A 26,319-nucleotide genomic window follows, 5' to 3' on the forward strand; every position below is an offset into this window, starting at 1 on the left:
TTCAATAAAACATGCACGCACAGCGTGTCAAACAGCACATCCTACTATGTTCCTTTGTGGATTGGGGTATGGGAAGAAAATATTTACTTATCTTTTTAACTAAAATAACTTATTTAAAGTAATATATACATATTGTAGATTGTTTAGAATGCTGAAGGCAAATACCAGAAAATAAAAATACCTTATTCGTAACACTCCAAGATTGATATTTTTAGCACCTTATTGTATTTCTTTCCAGAGTTTTCTCTATGCATGCATGTATTTTTAACCAAAATAAAATTGCACTCTATGTGCTTATTCTTTATTTGCTTTGTGTTATATCTCCATCTTTTCATATTAACACATTTTAATCCTATCTAATAATTAATTTTCTAGTTTCTCCAATGGTTCTTAAAATCTAGACACGTGTATTTCATTTTGTATCTTATGTCCTTTGATTCTCTTTTAATTTCGCCTCTCTTTTTATGATAGTGACTATTTGAAGAAATCAATCAATTGTCTCATATATCTTATCTTTTAAAAAATATGTTTTATATGATTTATAAGCTCATTAAGTAATTATATATTGAGGCACGTGGTCAGAATATTTTTACGGGTAAGGGTACAGTATCAAAACTGAGCACTGTAGGGTATACAGGTGTTTATTACACCCATTTTTCAGTTTTCTGTAGGTTTGAAGTTTTTCAAAATAAAAAGTTGGAGAAAAATAAACATTAAAGAGAAAAAAAAGGAAAAGTTTAGAAAATCACTATTCTAGTCTACGATTTTTTCCAAGTGTGGTGGTCTCATTCACAGTTCTGGAGCTCACCTAGACCTGCTGAATCAAACTTACTAATAAAGCTAGGGAAATGGGCATTTCTAACAGACCTTTCTGGTGGTTTTGATGTCTAGGGATGTAGAGAGATGATACTTACCTTTTGTTTTATCATTATTTCCAGAATATACACCCCTACTTTGTCTTTTGTATCAGTACTTATGGAGCATGGCCTCCAGGCCAGGCATAATGCTGAGCTGGGACTGTAGGGAAGGTATAAGGCTGGCCAGGGAGATAGAGGCAGCTGTGTGGGCAGTTTTGCAGTTGGTTATGATGACATCTGACACGTTTGCTCTGTTCATCTGCTGCCTTCCTTGCTGTTCCCTTGTCAGGATTATGAAGAAGCTGTGCTCTTGCTGTTAAAAGGAGCTGCCTGGGAAGAAGCTCTGAGGCTGGTAAGAGAAGTTTTAAAATCCTGTATATGTTGGGTGCTAAGCAGAGAGAAAAAGAGAGAGAGCGAGCGAGCAAGGGAGACCAGGTCAGCTGAAATCCTTGTCTTCTGAGATTAATGAAATTAAAAAGAAATAGCTCAGGTTCCTGGTCTAAGAATAAGCAGTGTTTTTAAATCCACTTTTAAAATTTACCCTTGATAATGTTTGGAATTAGTCCTCCAAACTTGAAATATTACTGGTTTTTACTGAAATGAGTTGAGTTTCTTTGCCTGCCTTGTGGGAGGCCTGCTTTTCGGGAAAATGTCCTGGTCACCGCTGAAAGTGATTCCTTTCTTTCCAAGTATCTTAACTCACCTGACTAGAAGTTCTCCTGCCTAAAACTGTCGTGTTTTTCTTTTTAGGTATACAAATATAACAGACTGGATATTATAGAAACCAACATAAAGCCTTCCATTTTAGAAGGTGAGGGTTATGTTTTAGATAGAATTCCTCATTTGTAAGTATAGAGAAAGAGAGGAGAGAGATGGGAGAGTACTCTCTCTGTTACTGCATTTTTAATATGTTGTGTGAACCCAATCAGAATTTCCCACAGGATATAATACTTAATTCTGACCAGAATTTTTAATATGATAAACTGTTAAATGGTAACACATAAAAGATTTGAATGCTAGAAACCTATGATAAAATGCAATTAAGAATCTTTTTGTTTGGGAATAGTTAGTAAACTTGAATATGAACTATATAGTAGATAATAATATTGTATCAATGGCAAATTTCTTGCATTTAATAATTGTGTTGTGGTTATGTAAGATAATATCCTTATTCTTAAGAGATAAATGCTGAAGTATATTTAGGAGTGCAGGATTGCATCTGCAGCATACTCAAAAGGTTCTACAGAAGTGGTAATGAGTGTGTGTGTCCGTGAATGGATGGGTATTTGTGTGTACATACATGCAGAGAAAAACAAGAATCAAAAAATGTGGCGAAGTGTTAACAATTGGTAAACCTAGGTGAAGGTTATATATGTGTGTTCATTGAACTATTGTAATTTTCATTTAGGTTTGAATTTTTTAAAAATAAAAATTAAAAGAACCTTTGCAAATGAAGTTTATGGTTCCCACATCCTAATTAAAATTGTGGGCAGGGTACATTTTGTATCATTCACTTCAGGTACCCCTTACCGGATACTGAAAGCATCCTTCCTGGCTGTATAACAGTCCATCTAGCCCACTCTTCCTTTCTTGTCTTTTCACGTTAATGAGAACTTGAAAAATGCTGATAATTCGTCTATATAGGCCTTGTATCTATTAATAAAATGTGTCCTTGGATAGTAGCATTTTGTTTTTTTCCCATATATTCTACTAGTGTCATTTTTCTGTCATGTATTTTTCATTGGATAGTAATTTTCAGAAACCATTAGAAACATTTATTCCATACCTGTGGGCATTTTGATGGATGTTTAGGAAGAAACATTTGAGTAGCTTTCCTCCTGTTTTCGTTAACAGCTTCCTGTGCATTCCTTTTATCTGCCAGTCCTCTCTTGGATTAGGTACCAAGTCTTTGTTTAGGTGATTTTACAAGTTTGGTGGTAGAGAGTATTTTGGGCTGGTGTTGAACTCTTAATATCTGGAATCTCAATCTCTAGTTCAGTAATGCTCATTAATGAAAAAGTTGCTTGGAACACCTAGTAACTACTCTTTTTGTTGAATTCTAGTCTTCCTTTACCACCCTCCCCCCCTTAGTTTTTTCTCTTTGCTTAAACGTCATGCTCAAATTATTTTCCTTTCTGCATCCTCAGCCCAGAAAAATTATATGGCATTTCTCAACTCTCAGACAGCCACATTCAGTCGCCATAAAAACCGTTTATCAGTGGTTCGAGAGCTCAAGGAGCAAGCACAGCATGTGAATCTGGGTGAGTGTGTGAAGACTGTTGATACTTGCAGGGGACTTGGGGGCAGGCAACACTGCACATTGTCTAAGCTGCTTAGTGTTCCTCCTGTGTTTTGATTACTGGGCCATGAGGAAGTCAGGCCTCTGTGAAACCCCTTAGGGGCTATGTATGTCTGTGTTTGTGTGTGTTGGGGAAGGACTTGGGGGCAGGGTCAAACATGAGTGGGAAGAGATCTGCCACACGTTCCCATCATCCCCACCCAACCAGAGCAGCTGACCACTTCTGTGCTTTACAAAATGAGTTTCCTTGTTTCCAAGAAATAAAAAAGAACTTTGGTAAACTACTGATGTACAGTAACAATAACTGTTTATCATTTAATATTATCTCATTCATTTTGAGAACAACTTTTATATAATTTTCATTTGTCCTTAAATATGCCCTGGTTGACTGAAGTCCCTTTACCTCACTGAAGGCAAACCCACACCAGCAGGGAATGTTTTTGTCTACATCTGGTTCTTCTTTCCTAGATGATGAGGTGCCCCGTGGTCAAGAGTCAGACCTCTTCTCTGAAACTAGCAGTGTTGTGAGTGGCAGTGAGATGAGTGGCAGATATTCCCATAGTAACTCCAGGATATCAGCGTATGTATCCTATATTTGGCATATTGGCTATCCCCTGGGTATATGGAGAAAGTAGAAGCAAAGAGGTTGGTTTTCTGCTAGGAAAGTGCAGTGGGAGTGGGGAGGCTGTTCATCAATGCTGTGTGGAAGTTGTGCAGAGTTTTCCAGCATATTTAAGAGGTTAGACTTGGTATTGAAATGTTTTCTTCTGGGGCCGGCCTGATGGCGCACTGGAGAGTGCGCTGCTTGGGAGTGTGGTGGCGCTCCTGCCGACGGTTCGGATCCCATGTGGAGACCGGTTCCCGCTCACTGGCTGAGTGCGGTGCGGGCACAACACCGAGGGTTGCGATCCCATTGCAGGTCCCCGGTACGGGCGCGACACCAAGGGTTGTGATTCCGTTACCGGTCAGTAAAAAAGACAAAAAGGACAAAAAAAAAAAAAAAAGAAATGTTTTCTTCTGCAGCTTTGTGGCCTGTGTGTTTGCCCACTGCCCATGAGGCATTTCTACTGGGTACTCAATTTATGTAATACCTGCTTTTATTCATTGAAGAAACATCAAGTGATTATTATGTGTGGGCACTGAAAAAATGAAACAATTCTGAAGGAAAAAGATTTCAGGCTTCTTCAGGATTGGAGGAGGTCATAAATATAAAATAAGTCATCACACTCTACCCAGTGTAGTAATTTGTCAGAAGTATTTATTGAATACCCATATGTAAAAAAACTTATAAGGAGATATGAGTTATGAGAGCTTATCGTCTTGCTTGAGAGACACAAAACATTGCAAGATTATATATTTAAACTGAGTCATGTTTTAGGAATTTAGAATGGAGATCTGTGGAGTTGTGTGGGATGATCAGAAACTGCAAGAAAAGCAACTAGAACTGGGCTTTTAAGAGTTGGGAAGAGGAAGTCCCAGACAAAACAGATGTCATGATTAAAGACCTGGAGCAGGAAAGAATGGGATTCCTATAGATTTTATTATACTCAGATTCTAATCTAGTATGTCTCTATCTCCTTATTTAAATTTTATTTTGTTGCTTTTAAATTTATTTAGTTTTTTGATTATAAAATTCAGTTTGGTTGTTCTTCTGTTCATTCTGTTCCAGAATATTATTAGATGTAATCTCATTTTATCCTGTAAAGCTTTTAATCAAAACTTCAAGGTAAAACATCACCTTTTAGAGTTTTCCTTATTTCGTGTCTATAAGATGTGGCCATCCCAATTTTATTTTATGTGTGGCTTTAACACTGTGTCACCATTTTCCTCCTAACAGATATCTTCATTTTAGTCTGTTCAGCACAGGGAGAGCCCCTTTTTAAACATCTCTCTAATTCTAACAGGAGATCATCTAAGAATCGCCGCAAAGCAGAGCGGAAGAAGCACAGCCTTAAGGAAGGGAGTCCACTGGAGGATCTGGCCCTTTTGGAGGCACTGAGTGAATTGGTACAGAACGCTGAAAAATTGAAAGGTATATTCTCTATACTGATGATGCTCCTTGACCCCCCAAAACAGTAAATAGGCCACATGGACAGGCAGAGTTCAGTAGGGAGTTAAGATACAATTTTCCCAGATTGAGGAACAGTGAAAACTTGGAGCAGGAAGGGTCGTTTCAGTGCACATTCCTGAAACAGCCCTTCTCAGCTGGTCACTGAGAAGCCTTCCTCCATTTGGCGACCTCCTGACTGAACTGCGAGAGATTTGCACTTAAGCCAGGATAAAAGACTGTGGGACACTGCTTCCTGCCTGGGCCCCTGTGTATTTGTTTTTCTTTTTGTAGTAAATGTTTTGAATTACTCCAGCATTTGGGAAGACAGAAGATGATGTAGGAGAAAGCAACTGTGGTGTGATATTAGAAATTTTTCTCTTGGGGAAGAAACTATGGTATGATTCTAGGTGTGGAGCTGGGGACAGAACTCACTATTCTCTCAAATTTCTTCTCTCTAGATGAAATATACCATATTTTAAAGGTACTCTTTATCTTTGAGTTTGATGAGCAAGGAAGGGAACTACAGAAGGCCTTTGAAGATACTCTGCAGCTGATGGAAAGGTCAATTCCAGAAATTTGGACTCTTACCTACCAGCAGAATTCAGCCATACCTGTAAGTTCCCTCGAACACAGTGTGCACTTTTTCATCATCTTCCCAGGTTATTATAGTCACACAATCCCTTAAAAGTCAAAGCAAAGAACTTTCCTTTTCTTAAAACGTGACATGCCTCAGTTAAAGCATCTTATGTTTGTGTTTAAGCTGTCAGAGAGAAGATTTTATATTTATTTGCCTGTACGGTGACTAGTACACCTTGGTGTAGGTTAAATGGGCTATTATTTCTCCTTTCTGGATGAAGCATCTGTCGTGGAGAAGATGGGAAAATCATGTGGTTGCCCCTGACCGTCAGTGAGGTTGGAGTGGGGAGGGGGGAAGATAGGATCAGAGTCAGACTCTTACCTCCCAGTTCAGAACTGATGGACAGGATCAGAATCTTTAAAGGGACCCCAGACAATTGCTTTTCCTTTTTATTTTATGGAAAATTTGACTTGTAGCTTCTACTATGTTGTTATGATGAAGTTTGCTAATTATGTTTAATGCTGAATTGGCTTTGGGTCCTATCATGTATTCTAGGATATGAATTTATTTGTTTATTGTTTATGCCTCTGTTCACTGTACTCCACCTCAAGCCTTTTGGTAAGAGTTTTGATATGCCAGAAAGGCTGGTATATCTATCAGGCAGAGTCCAGTAAGGGTAAAAAAAGGAAAATCACACCTATTAGGTACTTGAAAAAGCTCCTGGGGGAAAAAATGGAAAAATAGAGTTAAGAATAATATGACTCTTTCCATGAACTTTTTGAAGTACCCTTATATTTTTTCACAGAGAATTTAATGTATGGATTGGTTAAATAAGTACAAGTTGAGTATCCCTTATTTGAAATGCTTGAGACCGGAAGTGTTTCAGATTTTGGGGGTTTTTTTGGATTTTGAAATACTTGTCATAAACTTAATGAGATTGGGGATGGGACCCAAGTCTAAACACAAAATTCATTTATGTTTCATATACACCTTGTACATAGCCTGAAGGTAATTTTATACAACATTTTAAATAATTTTGTACATGAAACGAAGTCTGTGTACATTGAATCATCAGAAAGCAAAGGTGTCACTGTCTCAGCCACCCATATGGACAATCTGTGGTTGGTTGGCATCACCATCATTCCTGACACTCAATATATATGCTACCTATAAGCAGTTATTTTGTTATACTTATTTACACATAAGAACTTAACAGTAAAAATATGACATTTCATTAATATGGTGAAAAAGTCATGTGTTCAGGGTAATTAAGCAGCACGGTAGCATCACCAGAATACCTGCATCAGCTGTTAAGCAACAGAATCAAAAACAACCGCAGGCTTCCCATCTCCGCACATGGCGTCACATAGGTGCTCAGAAAGTTTCAGATTTTGGAGCATTTCAGATTTTGGATTTTTTTGATTAGGTGCTCGTCCCATATTGGATGACTAAAAAGACAAAAGGGGAACACAGAGGAAGGACATTGAGATAGTAAGTATAGGAAGCAGTTTGTACCCCAGTGGCCAAGGGAACAAAGAGAAAAGTTTGGGATTATTAGAATTTAGAGGCCTGGTAGTGGAGCCTTACAGAGCTGGTTTTTGAGCCTCTTGAGAAGAGGGTGCCAGCCAGCTGGTCCTATATTTCTGAGGGGACATGATGAGGCTGGTTGTAAGTGTACAGAAATAAAGAACAGTTGCTGCTGAGGAAAATCAAGCAAATCAAGGAGCAAATCTCTCCTTCCTCCAGCCTCGCACTCTCCCTCTGGTGTCCCTTATTGGCAGAGCATGACAGGGACCCAGCTGATGAAGAGGAATGTTCTTTCAGGCTTCCAGCCCCAGCGTCACGAGCAGTGTATCAAAGGGTGGGTTTGGAGCTGAGAGAGAGAAGGTTAGTAATCAGTTCACTGGTTAGAAACGTGCACACTTACTGCGTCTTGATTTCCTCAGTTAGAAATGGGATAATACTTCCTCTACACTTCAGTGGAATGTTTTGAAGGTTTGATACAAGGGTGGATATAAAAACACTTCACAAACCACAGAAATAAAAGCAACTGAGAAGCAGGACTCCACAAATTCTTGAATTTATTATAATAGGTATTTCCTAGAAGAAATGTGATTATCATTTTCAAAACTGTAGTGGTTTCAAACTAACAATTTATAATGCCAATCCAGTGTCCTCCCCTTCCCTCCCCTCTTCAGATCACATTAACTTCTAAAAATCAACTTTATAAATCTTTAGAGAAAATGACCAGGAAAATTGTGTTTTTGTTTTAGTTGATAAATTATGGTAATGATGTAGTGTAGGATAACGGGAGCCACTTGGAAGAGCTTTGAGTGCATGGCATTGCTTCTGAGAATGTACCACCAAGGGACTGTGTACAGAGCTGAGTGAGGGCAAACTGGTGGGCCTGGTGTGTATCTGGAAATGTGCCTGGCGTGTGCCCAGAGGCCTGCTACAGGCTGGAAATTTCTGTGAAGTCTTGAGTTTTACCCTAAACATGTGTGCATTCTGCTTCATAAAATGCACATATTCGTATTTAATATAAAAATGTTTGCTTCCCACAGCTCTTTGAGTAGAATTGATAATCTGTGTATTCTATAGCCTCTTGTACTATTCCCCCATTTCTCAAAGAATGGCTTGCTCATTTGGAAAAGGCCAGGCATATATCATTGTAGAGTTTGTTTTCTTTCTCCCCTCCCCGTCCCCCACCCCATCATTACCTTGTTCTTCTGGGAGAGCTGAGAATTGGAGGTCTGAGTTGAAATGAGAGAACTGGCATGTTAAAATTACATAGGAAAAAAGAGTTACTGTATTTGATACCATATTAGTAAAAATAATAGGCTGTTTATTGCTGGTAGAGATTTAGACTTCGGTGTTTGCAGTCAGAAGTATATGATAATCTTTGCTGATACAGTCTGCTTTCTACTTAGGTTCTAGGTCCCAATTCTACTGCAAATAGTATCATGGCATCTTATCAACAACAGAAGACTTCGGTTCCTGTTCTTGGTTAGTATTTTTTCCCTATAAATTATTATAGGAGTAAGCAGAAGGAATATCTTTTTGTAAGTGTTGATGAGATCAGCAATATAAGAAATTGGGCATTGACTACAATTTTCCCTCTGCATTTTACTACCACTGAATCTTGAGTAAGATTAGTTTAATGCTTCTAGCGGTGGGCGCCTGGTGGGGGGAAATCCAACATGAAAAAAAGTTTTACTAACAATGGCATACCTTGTCTGTACAGACACATCACAGTGACAATTTCAGTCTCAACAGTCTATATTTACAAATACAATTGAAAGATTCTTCTGAATCACCAATTTTGGCTTTTGGCAGTTATGCATTGCACCTTGGAGACATTTTCATAATCTGTGTTTATAAGTTGGATCTTTTATTTACTTTTTAACTTTGGGGGGGAGCTGGCTGATACAGGGATCGAACTTTGGACCTTGGTGTTATCAGCACCATGCTGTAACCAGCTGAGCTAACTGGCCAGCCCAAGTGGGACCTTTTTTATCACCTTTAGCATTGACAGTATAATTAGAAGACAAATCCAAAGAATATTAGCATTTTATTTGTATTTCCTGTTTAGTTATACCTAAAATGTTTTGTTCATTTGGGGGGAAATGATTCTCAATTAGATTACATATCCCTAAAATTCAAAAGCCCTAAAGGATTTCTTTTGAAAGTTGGTTAGAAATATTTGACAGATAAGCTTGGCACCTGACTATTTGCCCTTCAGGTGGATCAATCAAGCATACCAGACTCTCTAAGCTTTGAAAAAGTTAGCGATGTGTTGTAAAATAATTGGCAGTTTTTACGGCTATTTGCATTTTCTAGCATGTGACAAGCAGCATTCTGAAATTTTAAATGTAAATGCTGCACTATAATAGCATTTTGATGACATTTGAAGTAGCCTTTGGGGATTCAAATTAAGTTCAGCTTTAAAGCTTATGCTGTTGCCAGGAATGAACAACTACCTTTCATCCCAGCTAAACTCATACATCCAGACAGTGACTACCATCTCCCTTGCTCCCCTTCTTTCTGGAGTCTGACAAGCTGCTTTTGATATTAATTCCAGGACATACACTTATTTCTGACATGCTAAAAATGCATCTTAGACCTGAAGCAATTTGGTAGTTGTTTAGTTTGTACTGTTGTCCACACTTTTCCCTGGGGTCTTCTAAATGGCTTTCCCACATCAAAGAGCACTTCCATTTTCCAGCTGAGCCTTAAAGACCTTCTGTAATATTTGAGGGCTCCTCATTATCTGAGTGTTTGTTATCATTGTCTTGTGATTACAAGGTTGTGTATGAAAAGGGAAGTTTTCATAATTAAAAAATAGGCATTGACGAACTAATTAACAAGTCAGTCCCACTCATATATTCCTCGGTTGCCTCTCCCCAGCAACAGTAGTTTCATGTAGTCACACATCCCCATGAGTGGGATTGGTGACTTAGGTCGTTTCTCTGATTGTTTCATGCTTTCATGCAATGCAATAAATGTCATGCAGATCAGTTGCAAGTCTTGCAAAAATGTAATATTTCACAAAATAGGTTAAAATGATATTGGAAAAGTGCTTGAATCATAGCTGAGTTGGATTTGTTACAATTGATAACAAAATAAGTGTTTCAAGTAATAATGATTTGACTACTAAAGGATTAAGAAAGGTTCTTGGAAAAACTGTAAAGCTTTCAAGGTATTTTTATAAAAATGGCTTTCTTAATGAATATGCTAATAATAATAATAAAAATTTTTAAATGCCTTTTTTCTGCTGTGAAATTCAAACATGGAAATGTAAACGATGTCACATCTTGCTGTCATACAGTTTGTCAGAATAATTACTGCCAAAAAATCAATAGTCTGTTTATTCTTAGATAAGTCTAGAATCAAATATAGTTATAGTTATGCCTAATTTTTTAAAAGTAAGCTAAAATACTTCATTTTTGTAACTTTTTTTTATTCATAAAGTCTCATTGAAACTCTAATCACTGAAATTATGGACCTTGTTGACAATGAATTTAAGTAGCCTTCTTACAGTATTGATACTTTTATTTATTTTTATTTTTAAAATTTTATTAATATTATTTTCTACGTTCCGCGATGTTGTTGTAGAGCAGTTGGGAGGGAGAGGGAGAGGGAGAGGGGAAGAGGAAGGAAATGGGATGGAAGGAGGAGGGAAGGAGGAAGGGTGGGATTGAGGCCTGTGGCACCCCCCACATGCCCACAGGGGAGACCAGGGGGCTTTCAGCAGTGGCTTGGTTATTGTCAATCTGGGTACAGATGTAAAGGGGGTGTGGCAATAGCCCTCACCCTCCACCACCCCAGCTCAGGCCCTTCTTGCCGAGGCTTGCTGGTAGTCACTGGGCTTGGTCATCACTGGGCTGGTTGAGCGTGGGGGGCTGGGGGACGTGGCTGAGACCCTCGGCAACCCACCGCCCCAGCTTGGGGGAGCCCGGGGTGCCTCCTGTGGTGGCTTGGTGGTCGTCACTGGGGTGGTTGCACTTGGGGGTGTGTGGCCGAGGCCCGAGGACCCCATCCTTGGGACTGGTTGCAGGTGTTGGGGGGCATTGCTGAGGCCCCCAGCCCCTCCCCCCTTTCTGGCTTGGTAGCTCAGGGGACTTCCAGTCCTTCGAGGTGTTAAAGATGTTCTTTGGTGAAATGAGACCTTTACTAGTTATCAAACTTTGTCTCTGGTGTGGTTACTTTGTTTTTTCTTTCAGTTCTGTGTTGGAATATTTGCTGTTCCCACCATTTAAACTCTGCTCTGGAACTAATTTGTTAGTTCCTTTGCTAAGTTCCTTTGCTAATTTGTTAGTTCCTAACTAAGTTCCTTTGCTTACTTCTAAAATGGGGGAACTTCCTGTGGGGACCAGCACATGAGCTCTGTGGTTGAGCTAAATTGCTGCTTTGCTGCTGATTCCCTAGGGAAGGCTTTATGTGCAGCTTGGGTTTTAATGGTTGACTTTATAGGTACTTCTGGATCTGGTGAAATCTGGTGCACCTGGGTTGTAGAGAAACACTGGTCTGGGCCTGAGTCTTTTCATCAAACTGCACCCCTTGCAATTCTGTATTTCTGACCAGTCTCCTCTGAGTGGTCCTGCACTGATTGGGGGGCAGATCAGCTGTCCTTTCTGTGTCCCAGCGTTTCCCCAGGTGGGCGTTTCTACCCCACCACCCGTGCTGCAAACACTTCCCACGGAACAGGCTGTGCTCCAGTCCCTTGCAATGACTCACTGGCCTCTGAGTGGCTCCCTTTTTTCAAATGTTGTGGCTCCTTGATCCTCTGTGGGTCCACGGGAACCCTGTTAGTGGTACTGCTGCCCTGGGGGCCAAGGCCCTCTTCTCCCCTGCCGCCTTCAAGCACCTTCAAGCACCTTCATCCAAAAGGCACAGCTGCAGCTTTTGCTGGCTCCTGCCCTGTGCACTCAGCAGCTCCAGTCTTAAAGCACCTGTGGCACAAAACGGTTGAAGTGATTTTTTCTTTCTCTCATCATGGCTTCTCCCACCTTCTTGCACTCCATAGGTCTCTCCTCTTCTTCCCCTGAGCTCTGGCGGCCCCAGCGTGGCTTTCGTTGCTTTTTAATAGTTGTAAATTGGTTGATTTATGGGAGAGAGTGACACTGGGGACCATCTATTCTGCTATCTTGACTGGGAGCCCAGTATCGATATTCTTATATAACCAAAATCTCCTGTTTGCTTTTGTCGATATGGGTTTTTGTTTTGGGGAGATAGAGAGTAGTAAGTGTATGTGTAATTGTAAAACTGATATAATTAGTAGAGAAAATCTGGATTGTAAAGTATGTCAAGGAAAATTAAAATTCGGATGACTTTAAACTGTGGGACCCTGACTGATGTGCCTGCCTTGCTGGTTGTTGTGAGGATTGGAGGTAATGAATGCAAACACTCAGTTCAATGACTAGCACTTGGAAGGCACTCCAAAAAAAAAAAAAAGGAAAATTAAAATTTGACAATTTCTAAATCGTATGTATGTATATATAAAATGTACATGCATGTATGAAAATCATGTTTTTAAAAAAGATTTTATTTTGAGGATTTTTCTCACATTGTTAAATACTCTTTGAAAATAATTTTTGATGTCTGTATGGCTCATATGTACAGACATACTGCTAGAAGTTTAATTATCATAAACAATGCTGAGAAAGAGCATCCTTATATATGCATATTTTCTCAGATCTCTGCTTCCTACATTTGATTCCTAGTTAGATAAGAGACTCTACAAATCTGATTGAAAGAGTACCAAGGAACTTTAGGTTACAATGACAAAATTTTCCCCTAAACCCCCCATTATTTACTATTTTTAAAAGCAGAGGCATCTTTATTTATCAGTGTGTTTGTAGAGTTTTTTTTATCGTAAAGTATTTTCTGTCAATTAACTTTTTTAAAATTTCACTTCTCAAAATACATTGTATTTGATTTTCATGCCCCTTTACCCATTCCTCTCCATCCCCTCCCCTCCCCCACCACATCGTATCTGTTCACTTGACTTAAATAGTTCAAGGAATTTTGGTAGTTATTCTGTTTTCTCCCCCCCCACCTGTCAATTAACTTTACTTACTGAACATATACCACCACATTTTTTTTTTTTTTTTTTTTTTTCTTTTTAAAAATTAAGGTGAATTTTACATACAGTGAAATGGACAGAACTTAGGTATACAATTTGATGAGTTTTAACACATCGGTGATTCAGTGGTGTAACTACTACCACCACCACTACCATGCCTCTCCCAATTGAAATATGGAACATTCTTCCACTCTGAATTGCTCGGTGAGCAGGCCCTCAGGGCAAGACCTCCAGACAGTATTGGCTCTGACCTGGAGGTTGCAAGGGTGGCAGACACATTAACTCTAGCTCTGATGGTCATCATATAGCTGCAAAACCCGGTCACCTAGTTTGTTTAGCTCAGAGCTACTGCCTCAGCTCTCACCAACAAGAACGTGCCTCAGAATTTCCCTTTCTTTCTCACTTTCAGATGCTGAGCTTTTTATACCACCAAAGATCGACAAAAGAACCCAGTGGAAACTGAAACTGCTAGAGTGACCCAAGTTAGGAGGGCTTTGACAGAGAAGACTGTGTTCCACTCATTCCTACTTGTCCTTCCACCTCTTGCTCTTTGACACCTAGCTACTGAGAGCTGGGAAGAGTAAGACTGTGATTTACCTCAGCATTGCCGAGAGCTGAGATGTGCACCAGACTTCAGCAGACACTAAGCATTTTATTTTGTATGTAAGTCTTAGTCATCAGCAAAATGTTAAGCTTTAAGCAGTATAGCATCATTTTGTGAGAATTAATTTTTTTTTTTTTTTAATTTAGTGCTGTTGGAGAGCATATTTACGGTCATGATGAGATTGGGTTTCTCAATCTGTTCTTCATCTGTTACTTGGGAATAATGATTCACAATTCCTACTTCACATGTGAAGACAAATAAAATAATGTTTCTAAGTTGTTTTATGTTACTGGAAGAGAGCATTATAAATAACAGTGTTTCCATCGTGGTCAGATGTAATTGCTTAAATGGCTTCTTTACACCTTAAAAAAAGCAGAATAAAAAATTAAGTGTATCCTTTGAAATTCTAAGCCATTTTATGCTGACACCTGTTATTTTGTAACATAAGGTCATGTGCTTCTAGTTATAACTCGGGTGAGCCTCTTATAGTTACACTGTACGTAGGGACTGTTTCACTACTTGTTTATTTTCTGCAAGACAGTGAGCAGTGTTAAAGCTGGAACAGATTAGAATTTCTGAAAGAGTATCATGCACATTTGCTATGGGTGAGCTTAGAGCCTTGTACGGCATGATGGTTGTAAATTATTCTTTGTTCTCCAAATTCTGCTTCCTTTAACTGAAATCTTTTTGACAGTGTCTAGGCCATTTCATTTATTATGGTGCTTAACTGACCTTTGTTTCATTTAGTTTCTCAAAAGAACTTTCAATTATTTTCTTTGGAAGAAATGAGAATGTTTTCTCTTTGATGAGTCTAGAAAAAAGCCCAGTTCATTTTAACAACAGTTCTGTGGCTAATCCTTGGAAAAAGTTAAAAATTTATTCTGTGTTTTTAATACCAGAACCAGACCTTCATTACTGTACATAAACTAACAGGAAATGCTGCTTTTGATCTTCAGAGAATAGATATACCCCAAATTGTAATTTAAGAAGACTTTCCCTAATAAGCAAGATGTTAACTATAAAATCTAGAGGTATTCACTGTATAATTCAGCTTTTCTGTGTATTTGAAAATTTTCACAAAATGAAAGGGAAAAAAAAGGATAATATGTTCTCTGCTTTGAGGAAATCTACTTTTTGACTAATACCCATAATGGATTTGCTATAATTAAGTGTCCCAAACTGAAAGTCTGAAAGTAGTTTGTGGCTGCTCTATAGCATGAGTAAATGAATATGGGTGACATATGTGACATTTTAATATATTATAGTGCTCTTGCTTTGGGTAATAATAAAGGGACCCAAGCTGGTAGACTGGAAATAAAAGTAAGTGTGTCTGTTGATACATGGTTGCTCAGTTTTCTTAAAATAATGTATTGAAGCAGCAAGAAAGAATTTGTGTGGGCTGGCCCGGTGGCGCACTCAGTAGAGTGCGCTGCTTGGGAGTGTGGCGGCACTCCTGCCGAGGGTTCGAATCCCATTTAGAGACTGGTCTGCTTACTGGCTGAGCGCGGTGCGGGCACAACACCGAGGGTTGCGATCCCGTTGCCGGTCGCGGTACGGGTGCGACACCGAGGGTTGCGATCCTGTTACAGGTCAGTAAAAAAGACAAAAAGGAAAAAAAAAAAAAAGAAAGAATTTGTGTGAAGGCAGATCACTGTCAATTACTATCTCTCTCATCTGAGCAAGATTGAATTTCATTCATTTTGAGAAGAAGCAAGCAGCAGCAGACCTTCCGAGTTGAAGGCAAAGCCAAAGAAGAATTCATGGGGAAAAATAGAGCATACGTGAAAAGGAGAAACTACTGTGAGTGATGAATACTTAATTTGGGGGGAAGATTCTGTCAAGTTCTAGAAAAGAGTACACACTCTTCCTAAAAATTTGGACTCTGTCTCAAAGCAAGTTCATGCTGCGATAAGCTAAAATATTCAGTCATTTTCTTGGTTCCATTGAGTCAGACAGCTTTGCTCAGATGTCTGTACATCAAAAGAGAACTTGCAGAGACTGTCTTTGATCAAAGTGGATTTTAAATTTACACTTAAAAAAAAACTGAGTCAGGAGCTAATGTTTTTATTGTGTAGTTATAAGTAGAGCTTGGTATAATTTCTTAGCACTGTCACATATTTTAGAATAAATTTATGTGTATGTGTGCATATATATATATAGAATCTTATATACATGCACATACACAAACATTTGAGAGATTTGTCATAGCCATAGACAAATAACATAGAGGGTATTTTTTTAAAAAACAAGTAAAACTGATGATTCTTAGTAATTTAAGGTGAGTGCAAATTTGGGAAGTAAAATTAGATATTTTTCCTCCTCTTGTGCTGATCATCTGTGCTTCTTGTGAAACACCACCTGGCCAAGCCCTTGGGAGTCTTTGGTTGTCCTTCCATGTCTGTCATATTTATTAGTAACTGGGGTGAGGATGAAAATCTTAGGAACTAGGTAACTATAAATATCCAAGAGGCTGTCAAAAAGCCAAGGCTAATATGGTGACAGGGCTGAAATGGCAGTGCTGAAAGCCTACTCTTGATTCCCATGTTCTCTGAAGACTTTGCTTGTGCCTTGGGCCCACAGTAGGCTGCTCCACCATTACTCTTATTGGCTCTAAAGTCCCAGAAACTTTAAGAACAACAGATGTCCTTATGTTGTAAAGGAAAGAACAAGGCTTCATGTTAAAGGAAAGAACAAGGTTCACCCATCTTAGTGTCCTTGGATAAAGTCACTTAATCTCACTGAGCCTTTCTTTCCTCTAGCCTCATGTACCTATCTGACTAAGCAGAGTTTCTCAGTGGCACTGTTGATATTTTGGGTCATATCATTATTTGTTGGGTAGGGAGGGGAGAGGCTATCCTGTGCATTGTAGAATGTTTAACATCTTTCCTGGCCTCTACACACTAGATGCCAGTAGTGTACCTACTTTCCAGTCAAAATTGCCCGCAGTTGAGAACCACCAAGGTAAGATGACTTCCAAATACTTACTACAACTGTTCACTTTTTTTATGAGAAAGATTCTCTTTTTCTGCTAGGGCAATTGTGGGGATCAAGTGTGAGGATTTATAAATGTGTTTTGAAAAAGACTCTGCACTGCAATTATTCAGCCTTATGTTGGTATTTTTTATTTTAAAATAGACATTTAGGCATAGGACAGCCTGGACACTCCCATCCTCTGGAACCACTTCCCACCCCTCCCCTTCATTAAGACCCTCTCCTATTTGGGGGATCTTGACTGGGGTCATAGACCCCAAAGTATCTGAAAATAGAAGTATATTTCTGTGTGATTGGTTTTCTCTGTAATCTTACATATTTTATTTTACGTATTATTCTGAGAAGAGGTTCATGGCTTTACTCACCACTAACCAAACTTCAACTTGCCTGTTAGTGAATGTTCACAGAGTGTTGACAGTAGGGCTGTTCAGGCAGAAACCAAGGTGAACAAGATGTACCTCTCTGTCAAGGCACTCTACCCATTCTGGCTGATCACTTCGTACTCCAAGGTAAGGCTTAAGTCATCCTTGTTGAACTTAGGAACCTCAGATGCCCTTCTTTGGCTATCTGTCTTTGCTTCCCTACAAGAATGTAATGGTGCCAGCCAGGTATGCCTACTCACCAGGCTTGGATCCAGGGTCAGGTTTAGGACTTTCACAGCTGTCTAAGCAAACCTGGAGGTTGTGCAGGTGGCTGGCTCTGTTGGGCTTCTTCCTGGAGATCGTAGAGATGCCAGCTCTCCTCTGAGTGCTGAATGTATGCCTTTTGAGTGCATATATGGCTAAGGACCGTAGTAAGACATCTGGGCCTCTGTAGAAGAGGTAGGAGTCTACATCATATTAGCTAGCTGTTGTGAGCACCTCCTGGAAGCCAAATACTGGTATTTGGGTGTTTGTCTTGGGTTTTAATGTCAGCTGTGTGGGGCAGGCATTTGTATTCAGTTGTATAGGTAAGCAGACTTGGGTCACAGCTAGATTGTAGCAAAATAGGGTACCAAACCATAGGGGCCAAAGCCCATTTTCTTTACCATTTTATGGTGGCTGCTAGTGTTGTTCAGATTCTGAACTTTCAAGACAGGGCGGGGAATATACTAGGAACTGTTGAAGTGCTCTAATTACAAACTCCCCCTGCAGGAATACCATAGAAACTACTGGGCCCTGGAAGGCTTCCCTGGCCACTGAGGATCTGTGTGCTTTTCTGTGCTCCTCAGCTGGGTCAGAATGACCAGCATAGAGCAGCCTCTAACAAACCCACACCATCGGCCCCAGAACCAGCAGCCTTTATCCTGAGCTCACCCAAAACTCCACCTTTATTCCATAGGCTGGTGGAGAACCCAGTCTGCTGGGAGATGGGCAGCTATTTCTTGAATTGTCTGGGGAATGACTGTGGTTTCCATCCTTGACCTTAGTGCTGATAACCTAAGATAAATCTTGCCCCAATTTTTAAAAACAGGAAATCAATTTGGCACTCTTTCTCTGAAGTTGCCCCCTTAAGACACATACACATATGTTGCTCATAATGTGCCAGGCGTCAGCAACCAGTTACCATGATGGCTTAATAAGAACTGGTATCAAGACCACAGTGATTGTTGGAACTAAAAGAAAGTACAAACATCTTTGCCACCTCTTTCCAAGCCTTCAGGGTTGCTGCTGAAGTATGAAATGTACACTGCTGCTTTGTGGCAGATTGAACTATTAACAGCATACTTCCTGTTGGTGTTTATTGAAAGGGAGCTTTTTATGTGCCCCAGCAGTATTTCCTCTATAACCTATCTTCATTGATCTCCCCAGTTCCAAGCAGATTTTAACAATAAAGTAATTCTTAAAATGGGGAAAGCACAAAATAAGGGACAGAATAATTTTACAGCTAGTTTCTTCTGAGAAAAAGTGTTTAAGCAATCAACATATAATGTATATCTTTTTCATTTGTCCTTCCACCCCTCTCCCCACACCTGCTTTTGTTTTGGCCGGTACATATTTTAAGGCAGATGCTGCATCTGTGAAGTTGTTCCTATTGAGTCGGGAAATAGAGAAACACGTTGTGGAGGGAAACATGAGGGGTGTTTAATGCTACAGAAATGAACGTTCTGGCTCAGCTCCCTGTGTGTAGAATGGGCGCTCACCCAGCAAAGTGATGCGCTGCCACCATGGGGGCTGTGCCTCATCAGGGTTCAGAAGCACCTCCTGTAGAGGAAGAACGGCCCGTGTTCCTCGTACTCAAAGCGGTGGACCCACAGTGGTTGGAAGCCCTGAAGTGAAGCCAGGATGGAGCCACCAGTCCACACTGCGCTGTCTCTCTCGGGTAGCACATTTACCAGTGGGGTGTCATTGGGGCACATGCTGCTCAGCTCCTTTTGCAGACGGTTGGGGAAACCACTGAGCATGGTGCTGCCCCCGCAGAGTAGGATGTTTCCCATGAGGTCCCGTTTGAGGGCGATGTCACACTTATTGAGGCAGGACAATGTCTGGGTGTGGAGGCCCAACTGCATGGACCTGATCAGCGATGGCTTGAAGAAGATCTCTGAGCAGAGGAACCTTTCCTGGCACAGGTGTATCTCCTTCCCATCAGGCAGAGTGTACAGGATCGTGTGTTCAGTGGGAGGGACTTTCTTCTCTTCAATGGGGTCAAGGGCCACAAAGCAGCATTTCTTTTTGATGTTCTCCACGATGGACATTTGGTCCTCAGTGAAGTATTTCCCTGAATTGTTCATCAGGGTCATCAGATAGGCTGTCAGGTCAGAGCCTGCATAGTCTAGCCTTCCGGTGATGCTGGGCAAAGGATAGCCCTCATAGATGGGGACCACGTAGGACACACCATGGCCAACCTCCACCACCAGGCCAGAGGTCCTCCCGTAGGAGTACATGGACAGGCGGGACTGGTAGGCGATGTGCATTGCAGGGGTGTTGAAGGTTTCAAATAGCATTTCTGCATACTTCTCTCTGTTGGTGTGTGGGCTCAGGGGTGGGTCTGAAACCAAGACTGCATGCTCCTCTGGGGCGATATTCATCTCTTGTCGGAAGAGATATTCCCAGATATCCTGTACTGTGTCCCAGTCCACAATGATGCCATGTCGCAGAGGGTTAACCAGCTTGAGACGAACCTCTGTATTGACGAGCTCTTGCCCCACGAATGTCTCCTTGCGATTATCCCCGGTCTTGGTGGTCTCCATGTAGGGCTTGCCTACTGTCGTTGAGATCCTGTGGGTGGGCTTTGGCAGGCCAGCAAAACCACATTTACAGTAGCCAGTGCCGAGGTCCACAACCACTGCTTTGGTCACCTCTGGCTTAGGCCTCTCCTTGGTCACTGTTGATTTAGTAGGTTCTTCTGGCATGGAACTCTTACAGCAGACCCGCACTGCCCGCTTTGCCGGGCCATCCTTTAAGGAGGCAGTCTGGAGGACCTGTGCCTGCAGGGAGGCCTGGTTACCCACTTTCTTGGCAGGCGCATCCCCGATGATTGCTGCCTGTGGAGCCCACACGCTGTCAAGAGCCATACTGCTTTGAGAAAGTTCCTCAATCCTGCAGCCTTGAAGGCCTGAAAGGCCTAAATCAGAGGATGACTTGAGAATTTCCCCAACAATGACATCACTGATTATGATGTAATCCAGTGACCTGGGGCTTTCTAGATATGGAAAACTTTGATCCTTGTTAGGGTACAGGAGGGGTATTATTTTTGAAATGGCTCTCCTATTTCTAAATTTTGTAATAAGCCTGATTTATTCAAGCAATTAGTATTTATGAAGTTATTGCTATGTGCAAAGCAGCTGGGAATAAAGTGAAAAACAAAGACAAAAATCTCTGCCCTTGTAGAGTTTATATGCTATTTAGTGGGGGTTGGAGGGAGATAGAAAATAACCAAAATAAATATATGTTAGAAAATGTTAAGAGCAAAAGAGAAAAACAAAGCAGGAAGTGGGATGGGCAGGGTGGCATTGCTAGTGTAGCCTGTCAGGGCTGCCTGGGATGGTGGCATTGGAGTGAAGACCTGAAGGAGGTGAGGGAGAGAGCCATGGGTACGTCGGGGGAGCAGGTGCAGAGGGCTGGAGGCGGGCGTGTGGCTGATGCGTTAGAGCAGGGTCACCAGGCTGAGGCCCGTTCTGCATAAACTTATGGGAACACAGCCACATTCATTCATTGAAGATTCGTACATGACTGCTTTTGCAGTACAGCAGTAGAGCTGAGTCATTACAACAAAGACCCAAAAAGCTGAAGGAAAGTATTGAATGCCCTTTACGGACACAGCTTACTGGCCCCCAAATTAGAGCATCGACAAGAAGAACAGTGTGGCCAGAGTGGAAGGAGTGCAGTAAAGTAGATGAGACTGGAGAAGTTAGGGGATGGGGGAGGGTGAGCATCTCATGTCAGGTCTCACAGGCTATGCAAGAACTCTGGCCCTGACTCTGAGGTTAGAAAGCACTGGATAATCCTGAGCAGAGGATTGGCACCATCTGATTTAGATTTTAGCAGGATCTGTTGCTTCTATGGTGACTGTGCCAAGCTCTCTATCTCACTTAGGATACCAAGTGAGAACAACCTTAAGAGGAATTATTTCTGGACATATGTTTGTGCACTTATTTCTCGTTCATCGGTGTTACTAGGTAGGCAGCGAAATTAGACCCTTACAGAGTCTTACTGATGAGAATGTTGGAGCTCATAGGTACATAGCTCACCCAAGGATATCCAGCCAGGAGTGGCCATGCTCTCCTGACTTATGGCTTCCTCTCAGGGGTGTGTTGTGGATATACCTTGAAGGGACCTAACATGCATTCCTGAGGCTTGTTGGTCACTGTCTTGCACGCCATCTCTGAAGCTGGACACACTGGTGCTGACCCTTGCCACACTCAGGGCTCCCAGAATCCAACGGTGTGTTATGCAGCACCTTGGACCTTACCCCAGCCCCGTGCTCTTCATAAAAGAGGCAGTCACTACAGTGATGGGCTTTCTCCTTTAAGGAGCTTACTGGGGATGCTCCTTGTGGAACGTGAGAGAAGACAAAGAGCAAGTCCAGTCTCATGAGCTTTGTGACTTTCTGATGGGGGCAGCCACGCTGTTACCTCAAGTACAAAATCTCAGCTTCTTGTCTCAATGGGTAGTGGATAATAGCACTGAATTTTCAAGGAAGAATAGGAAAGTACTTTCAATGCCTCGATGCCTCAAAAATAGTTTACTTACCTGTGCTGTTCAGGGATTTGCATGACCAACACAGACTGATTTTATTTCAAAAGAACTTACATGTAACTAAAGGCATATTAAATTTACAGTCATCTATTTTTCTTTTCCCCAACGCCACTCGAATTCTGAGAAATCTGCAGCTGCTTAGTACATTTTCGCTACCATGGATTCCTGTGAGAGCCTGTATTCATTTCCTATTGCTGCTGTAACAAATTACCACAAATTTAGTGCCTTAAAACAGTACAAATTTATTATCTTACAATTATGGAGATGAGATGTCCACAATCAGTCTTAGTAGACTAAAATCAAGATGTCATCAGGGCCATGTTCCCTCTGGAAGTTCTAGGGGATAATCTTTTTCCTTGCCTTTTCCAGCCCCTAGAGGCCACCTACATTCCTTGGCTTATGGCCCCCTTCTTCCATCTTCAAAGATCTCCCAAAGACCTCTGCTTCCATTGTCACATCTCTTTTTCTCACCTTGACCCTCCAGCCTCCCTCTTATAAGGACTCTTGTGATTATATTGGGCCCACCCGGATAATACAGGATAATAACCTCCTTTCAAACTCCTTAATCACAGCTACAAAGTCCCTTTTGGTATGAAAGGTAACATATTCAAGATTCCAGGCATTAAGAAGTAGACGTCTTTGGGGGACCCTGTCACTTGACCTGTGCATCCCACTTCACTGAGACACTCAAAGCCTGGCATGCTTTGATTCACATGTCCCTCCCGGGCTGCCCTGCCTGCCCGTCTGTCATCTTTCATCTCCCTTTCTGTATTTGTGGTGGAAGAGGTTGTGTGCCAATCCCTCCATCCAGTCTGTAAGGTCCATGAGCACAGGCCTCTCCTCACATTCTCCGGGCTAAATCCAGTGGACACTTTCCACTTCTTCCATGTTGGCCCTCAGAGTCTCTTTGCTTCCTCTCTGGGTCATCACACAGGTAGAGGTATCAGTGATGGAAGAATGTGGAGACTATTGACATGCTGCACCCCAGTCCTCCACTACGTGGCACACAAAATCCCTCACGTTTGTCACCAGTCATCTAAGGTGTGGGTGGGCTCCCTGGGGTCTCTGGTGAGGTGCTTCTGGGTAGAAACACCCTATATAGCTCAAAGTGTCTTGGCTACACTTTCTTATAGAACCACACGTACTTTTACTATTCTGGCTCAAGACTAAAAAACCATGAGCAATCCTGGGGTCCTCTTCTATAGTGGAGAAAGAAAACATGGAAAGATTAAATCAAAGAACACAGTTCTCCCTGAGGTCTATCCTGGCTCCTGGCTTCAGTTTTTGGAATACCACCCACCCTTGACCTTGGGGAGAAAGGTGAACCAGGCCCCTGTAATTTTAGCAGCTGTAGGAGGTAAGAAAGAGAAAATCGAGTGAGGAAAAGGCCAAAGGACAGCATTTCTTAGGAATCATTTAGAGGTTTTTGTTTTTTTTTTAAATGCAGATTCCAGGATCCCACCACAGCCTTACTAAATCTGAATTGAATATCAAGGCCTAGGAATCCAACTCTTCAATATGTTGAAGTTTGAGAACACCTGAGTCAGGAGCTACCAGCAAAGAAGATTCCTTGCCAAACAGGCACTTTGAGACTTTCTCAATGCTCAGCTCCCAGTGTGGTAACCCAAGTATGCCAAGAGTGTGTCCATTTTCCTCGAGATATGGGAGAGAGGAGCTCTCTTCAGAAGGCGGATATACTCTATCGAGGACTCAGATCCAGATCCAGTTACTTGCTCTTTCATGATCTGTAGACCATTGTACCTCAGCTGGGGGCTTTTAGGCACCTCTAAGTCAGTATGCCCCAAATGAAACTCATTATCTTCCCCCACATACTGGCTCTTCCCCCTGCATTCCGTGTGTGCGTGTGCGTGTGCATGTTTGTGTGCGTGCATGCGTGCGTGTGTGTGTGTGTCCTCCATCTACCTAGTTGCTTAAGACAGAAACCTGGAGGCAGTGAATAGGGATCAAGTTGATGAGGGGACACAGTACTACGGTAATCAGATTCAACTAATATCTTGAGTAGTTTGCTCAAGGTCATACAGATTATAAATAATAAAGCTAGCCTTGAACTGAGGTCTTTTGAGTCCAGTTTCTTACTCTTTCTTCTATTCTGTACTGTCTTTCCATAAGGAATGGAAGAAAAGTAGGCTCAGGCAGTCCATGAGCAATGTCTTTAAATAGCCTGAGAGTTGTCATGGAAGAATTAGCTTGCCTTGCACAAGCTCAAAAGTAGACCCAAGACCAATGAATGACTTCTTCAGACAGGAACAGATGTTAATGCAGTGTAAGGCAAAGTTCAACACTCAGAGTTGGCCAAAATGGGGTGAGCTTTCCATGGCAGGCTACTGGATGCGATGTTCTAGAGGAGATTCAAGTGTCCAGTCCTCTAGTCCCGTGATTTTGTGATCCCACCAATGGTGTTTCTAGGTCATGATTCTCATAATTGTAAATCTTATAAAGTTGTTACCTACATAAGCTAGTTTAATAGTGCCATGTTCCAAGAAACAATCCAGCCAACAAAAATCCCCACAAGTTCTTCTTTAGTATTCTGACATGCTCTGTAGCAGTATTTCTTAACTACATCTTTAAATCCCTTTTTCCTCTATCCATGTTGCCTCATCCCTCAGTTACTTCTCCTCTTAATTCTCCCAGAAAACTTCCTCAGCCCCAATACTCCTCTTCCTCCTTTTCTCCTGATTCTTCACTACCAAGCCCTAATCTGGCTTTGAGGGGTGAGGGGCAGTGGGAACCTAATGAATCTGCCCTTTCTGGATGACAGGCCATCTTCCTTTGCTTAGGCACAGGTAAGGGTCATTCTCTCTCCCTCTCTCCCCACATCTAATCCAGTCATCTAACGCAAGTGCAATGTTTGGAGCTAAAGAGATCACAGGAGCCGATGAGGGAGAGCCTCAAATGCCAAAGAGCTCAGATCAAACTGGATAGTTGGGAACCAACAGATCAGGTTAGATTCTACCTTCGAAGCTTCTTTAGAACCTGTCCCTTCCTCTCTTCCACACTATCACAGCCCTAGCTCAGGCCACCTTCAAGTCTTACAAGGATTTCTTCAATGCCCTCCTTTCAGGTCTCAGCTCCTAGTCTTGTCCCTCCCCTCCATTCTCTACATTACAGCCAAATGCAAATTTTCCTAAAATTGTCCTAGAAGGCAAATCCTGCCACTCCCCTGCTTAAAAGCTTCATTGGTTCTCCGTCTGTCCTTGATTTAGTCTAAGCCTACTCCTAGCATGTGAGGCCCTCCCTAGTTGTCTCCTTGACTTCTCTGACTTCATCTATTTTTCCAAACACTTGAACTGCTGGAAGCTCCCCACCGTGCCCCCTTCTGAGCCTTTGCTCAAGTTGTGCTCTCTGCTTGGGATGCCTTTGCCTCCTCTCAGTTACTTGACAAACACCTGCCTCTCTTTCAGTTTTTGACTTAAGCATCACCTCCTCTCTAGAGAATCTTCTGACTCCTTCCCTCAAATAAGCTCTCCTTCCTTTGCGCACCTCTGCTCTCCAAGTAGACTTCTACCTGCAAAGCCATCTGCATCCATTCTATCTTCTCACCTAGACTGGGCATTGCTTGGGATCAAGGTTTCTATTGTCTATCACTGGCAGGCTGCACTGGGCCAGACCCACTACGAACCCTGGTAAATGCTGAGTAAAGGGAGGAAAGTACTCTTGGAACCCCCAAGCTCTTTAAGGAGGCCTGCTGCATTGAAGTTGGATGAACTTGGCTTAAAGTACAAATGCTCCAAGCATTGTTTATTCTTGGACAAGTCATTTGAATTCTGATCCGCTGTGTCCTCAGCTCTGCCTACCTCCCGGGTTCTGCAGAATAACCTAAGTGAAGTACCTGGGACAATGTCTGACTTACTGTAGGGGGTCAAATATTCATCACTCTCTCTGCCAAGAGCAGAGGAGGGAAAGGTGTTTAGTCAGTATAGGGAGGTGGGTGGGGTCTAGGCATGGACATGTAAGGTGTGGGAGCAGGAACCTCCAAGACCCCAGTGTGTTTTGATTTCTAAAATGGTGGGATATGGGCCGGCCCGGTGGCGCACTGGATAGTGTGCCGCTTGGGAAGCGCGGCGGCGCTCCCGCCTGAGGGTTCGGATCCCACATATGGACCGGTTCCCGCTCACTGGCTGAGCGAGGCGCGGGAGCAGCACCGAGGGTTGCGATCCC

General features: G+C 41.8%; 2 protein-coding genes across 2 annotated transcripts in view; one reads left to right on the top strand and one right to left on the bottom strand.

Moving 5' to 3' along the window:
* The window catches only part of IKBKAP (inhibitor of kappa light polypeptide gene enhancer in B-cells, kinase complex-associated protein), a 73,451-nt gene extending 58,142 nt beyond the window's left edge, over window positions 1–15,309 (top strand). Inside the window, exons 30-37 of the mRNA XM_008587196.1 lie at window positions 1,147–1,209; window positions 1,608–1,668; window positions 3,005–3,118; window positions 3,625–3,736; window positions 5,061–5,188; window positions 5,665–5,819; window positions 8,714–8,789; window positions 13,778–15,309. Coding sequence (XP_008585418.1) covers window positions 1,147–1,209; window positions 1,608–1,668; window positions 3,005–3,118; window positions 3,625–3,736; window positions 5,061–5,188; window positions 5,665–5,819; window positions 8,714–8,789; window positions 13,778–13,845 — 777 coding nt within the window. The 3' untranslated portion in view covers window positions 13,846–15,309. The remainder of the gene's footprint in view (window positions 1–1,146; window positions 1,210–1,607; window positions 1,669–3,004; window positions 3,119–3,624; window positions 3,737–5,060; window positions 5,189–5,664; window positions 5,820–8,713; window positions 8,790–13,777) is intronic.
* A 3,699-nt stretch (window positions 15,310–19,008) lies between these two features.
* ACTL7A (actin-like 7A) lies at window positions 19,009–20,531 on the bottom strand. Its single transcript, XM_008587197.1, has one exon. It carries the CDS (start codon window positions 20,454–20,456, stop codon window positions 19,134–19,136), a length of 1,323 nt encoding a protein of 440 aa, XP_008585419.1. The 5' UTR covers window positions 20,457–20,531; the 3' UTR covers window positions 19,009–19,133.
* Window positions 20,532–26,319: the final 5,788 nt, after the last annotated feature.

The sequence above is a fragment of the Galeopterus variegatus genome, unplaced genomic scaffold, assembly GCF_000696425.1.
Source record: "Galeopterus variegatus unplaced genomic scaffold, G_variegatus-3.0.2 Scaffold4278, whole genome shotgun sequence".
Taxonomy (NCBI): Eukaryota; Metazoa; Chordata; class Mammalia; order Dermoptera; family Cynocephalidae; genus Galeopterus; species Galeopterus variegatus.

What these genes read in the sequence shown, in the direction of transcription:
- ACTL7A (XM_008587197.1), bottom strand. Translation starts at nt 20,456, where the DNA reads ATGGCTCTTGACAGCGTGTGGGCTCCACAGGCAGCAATCATCGGGGAT.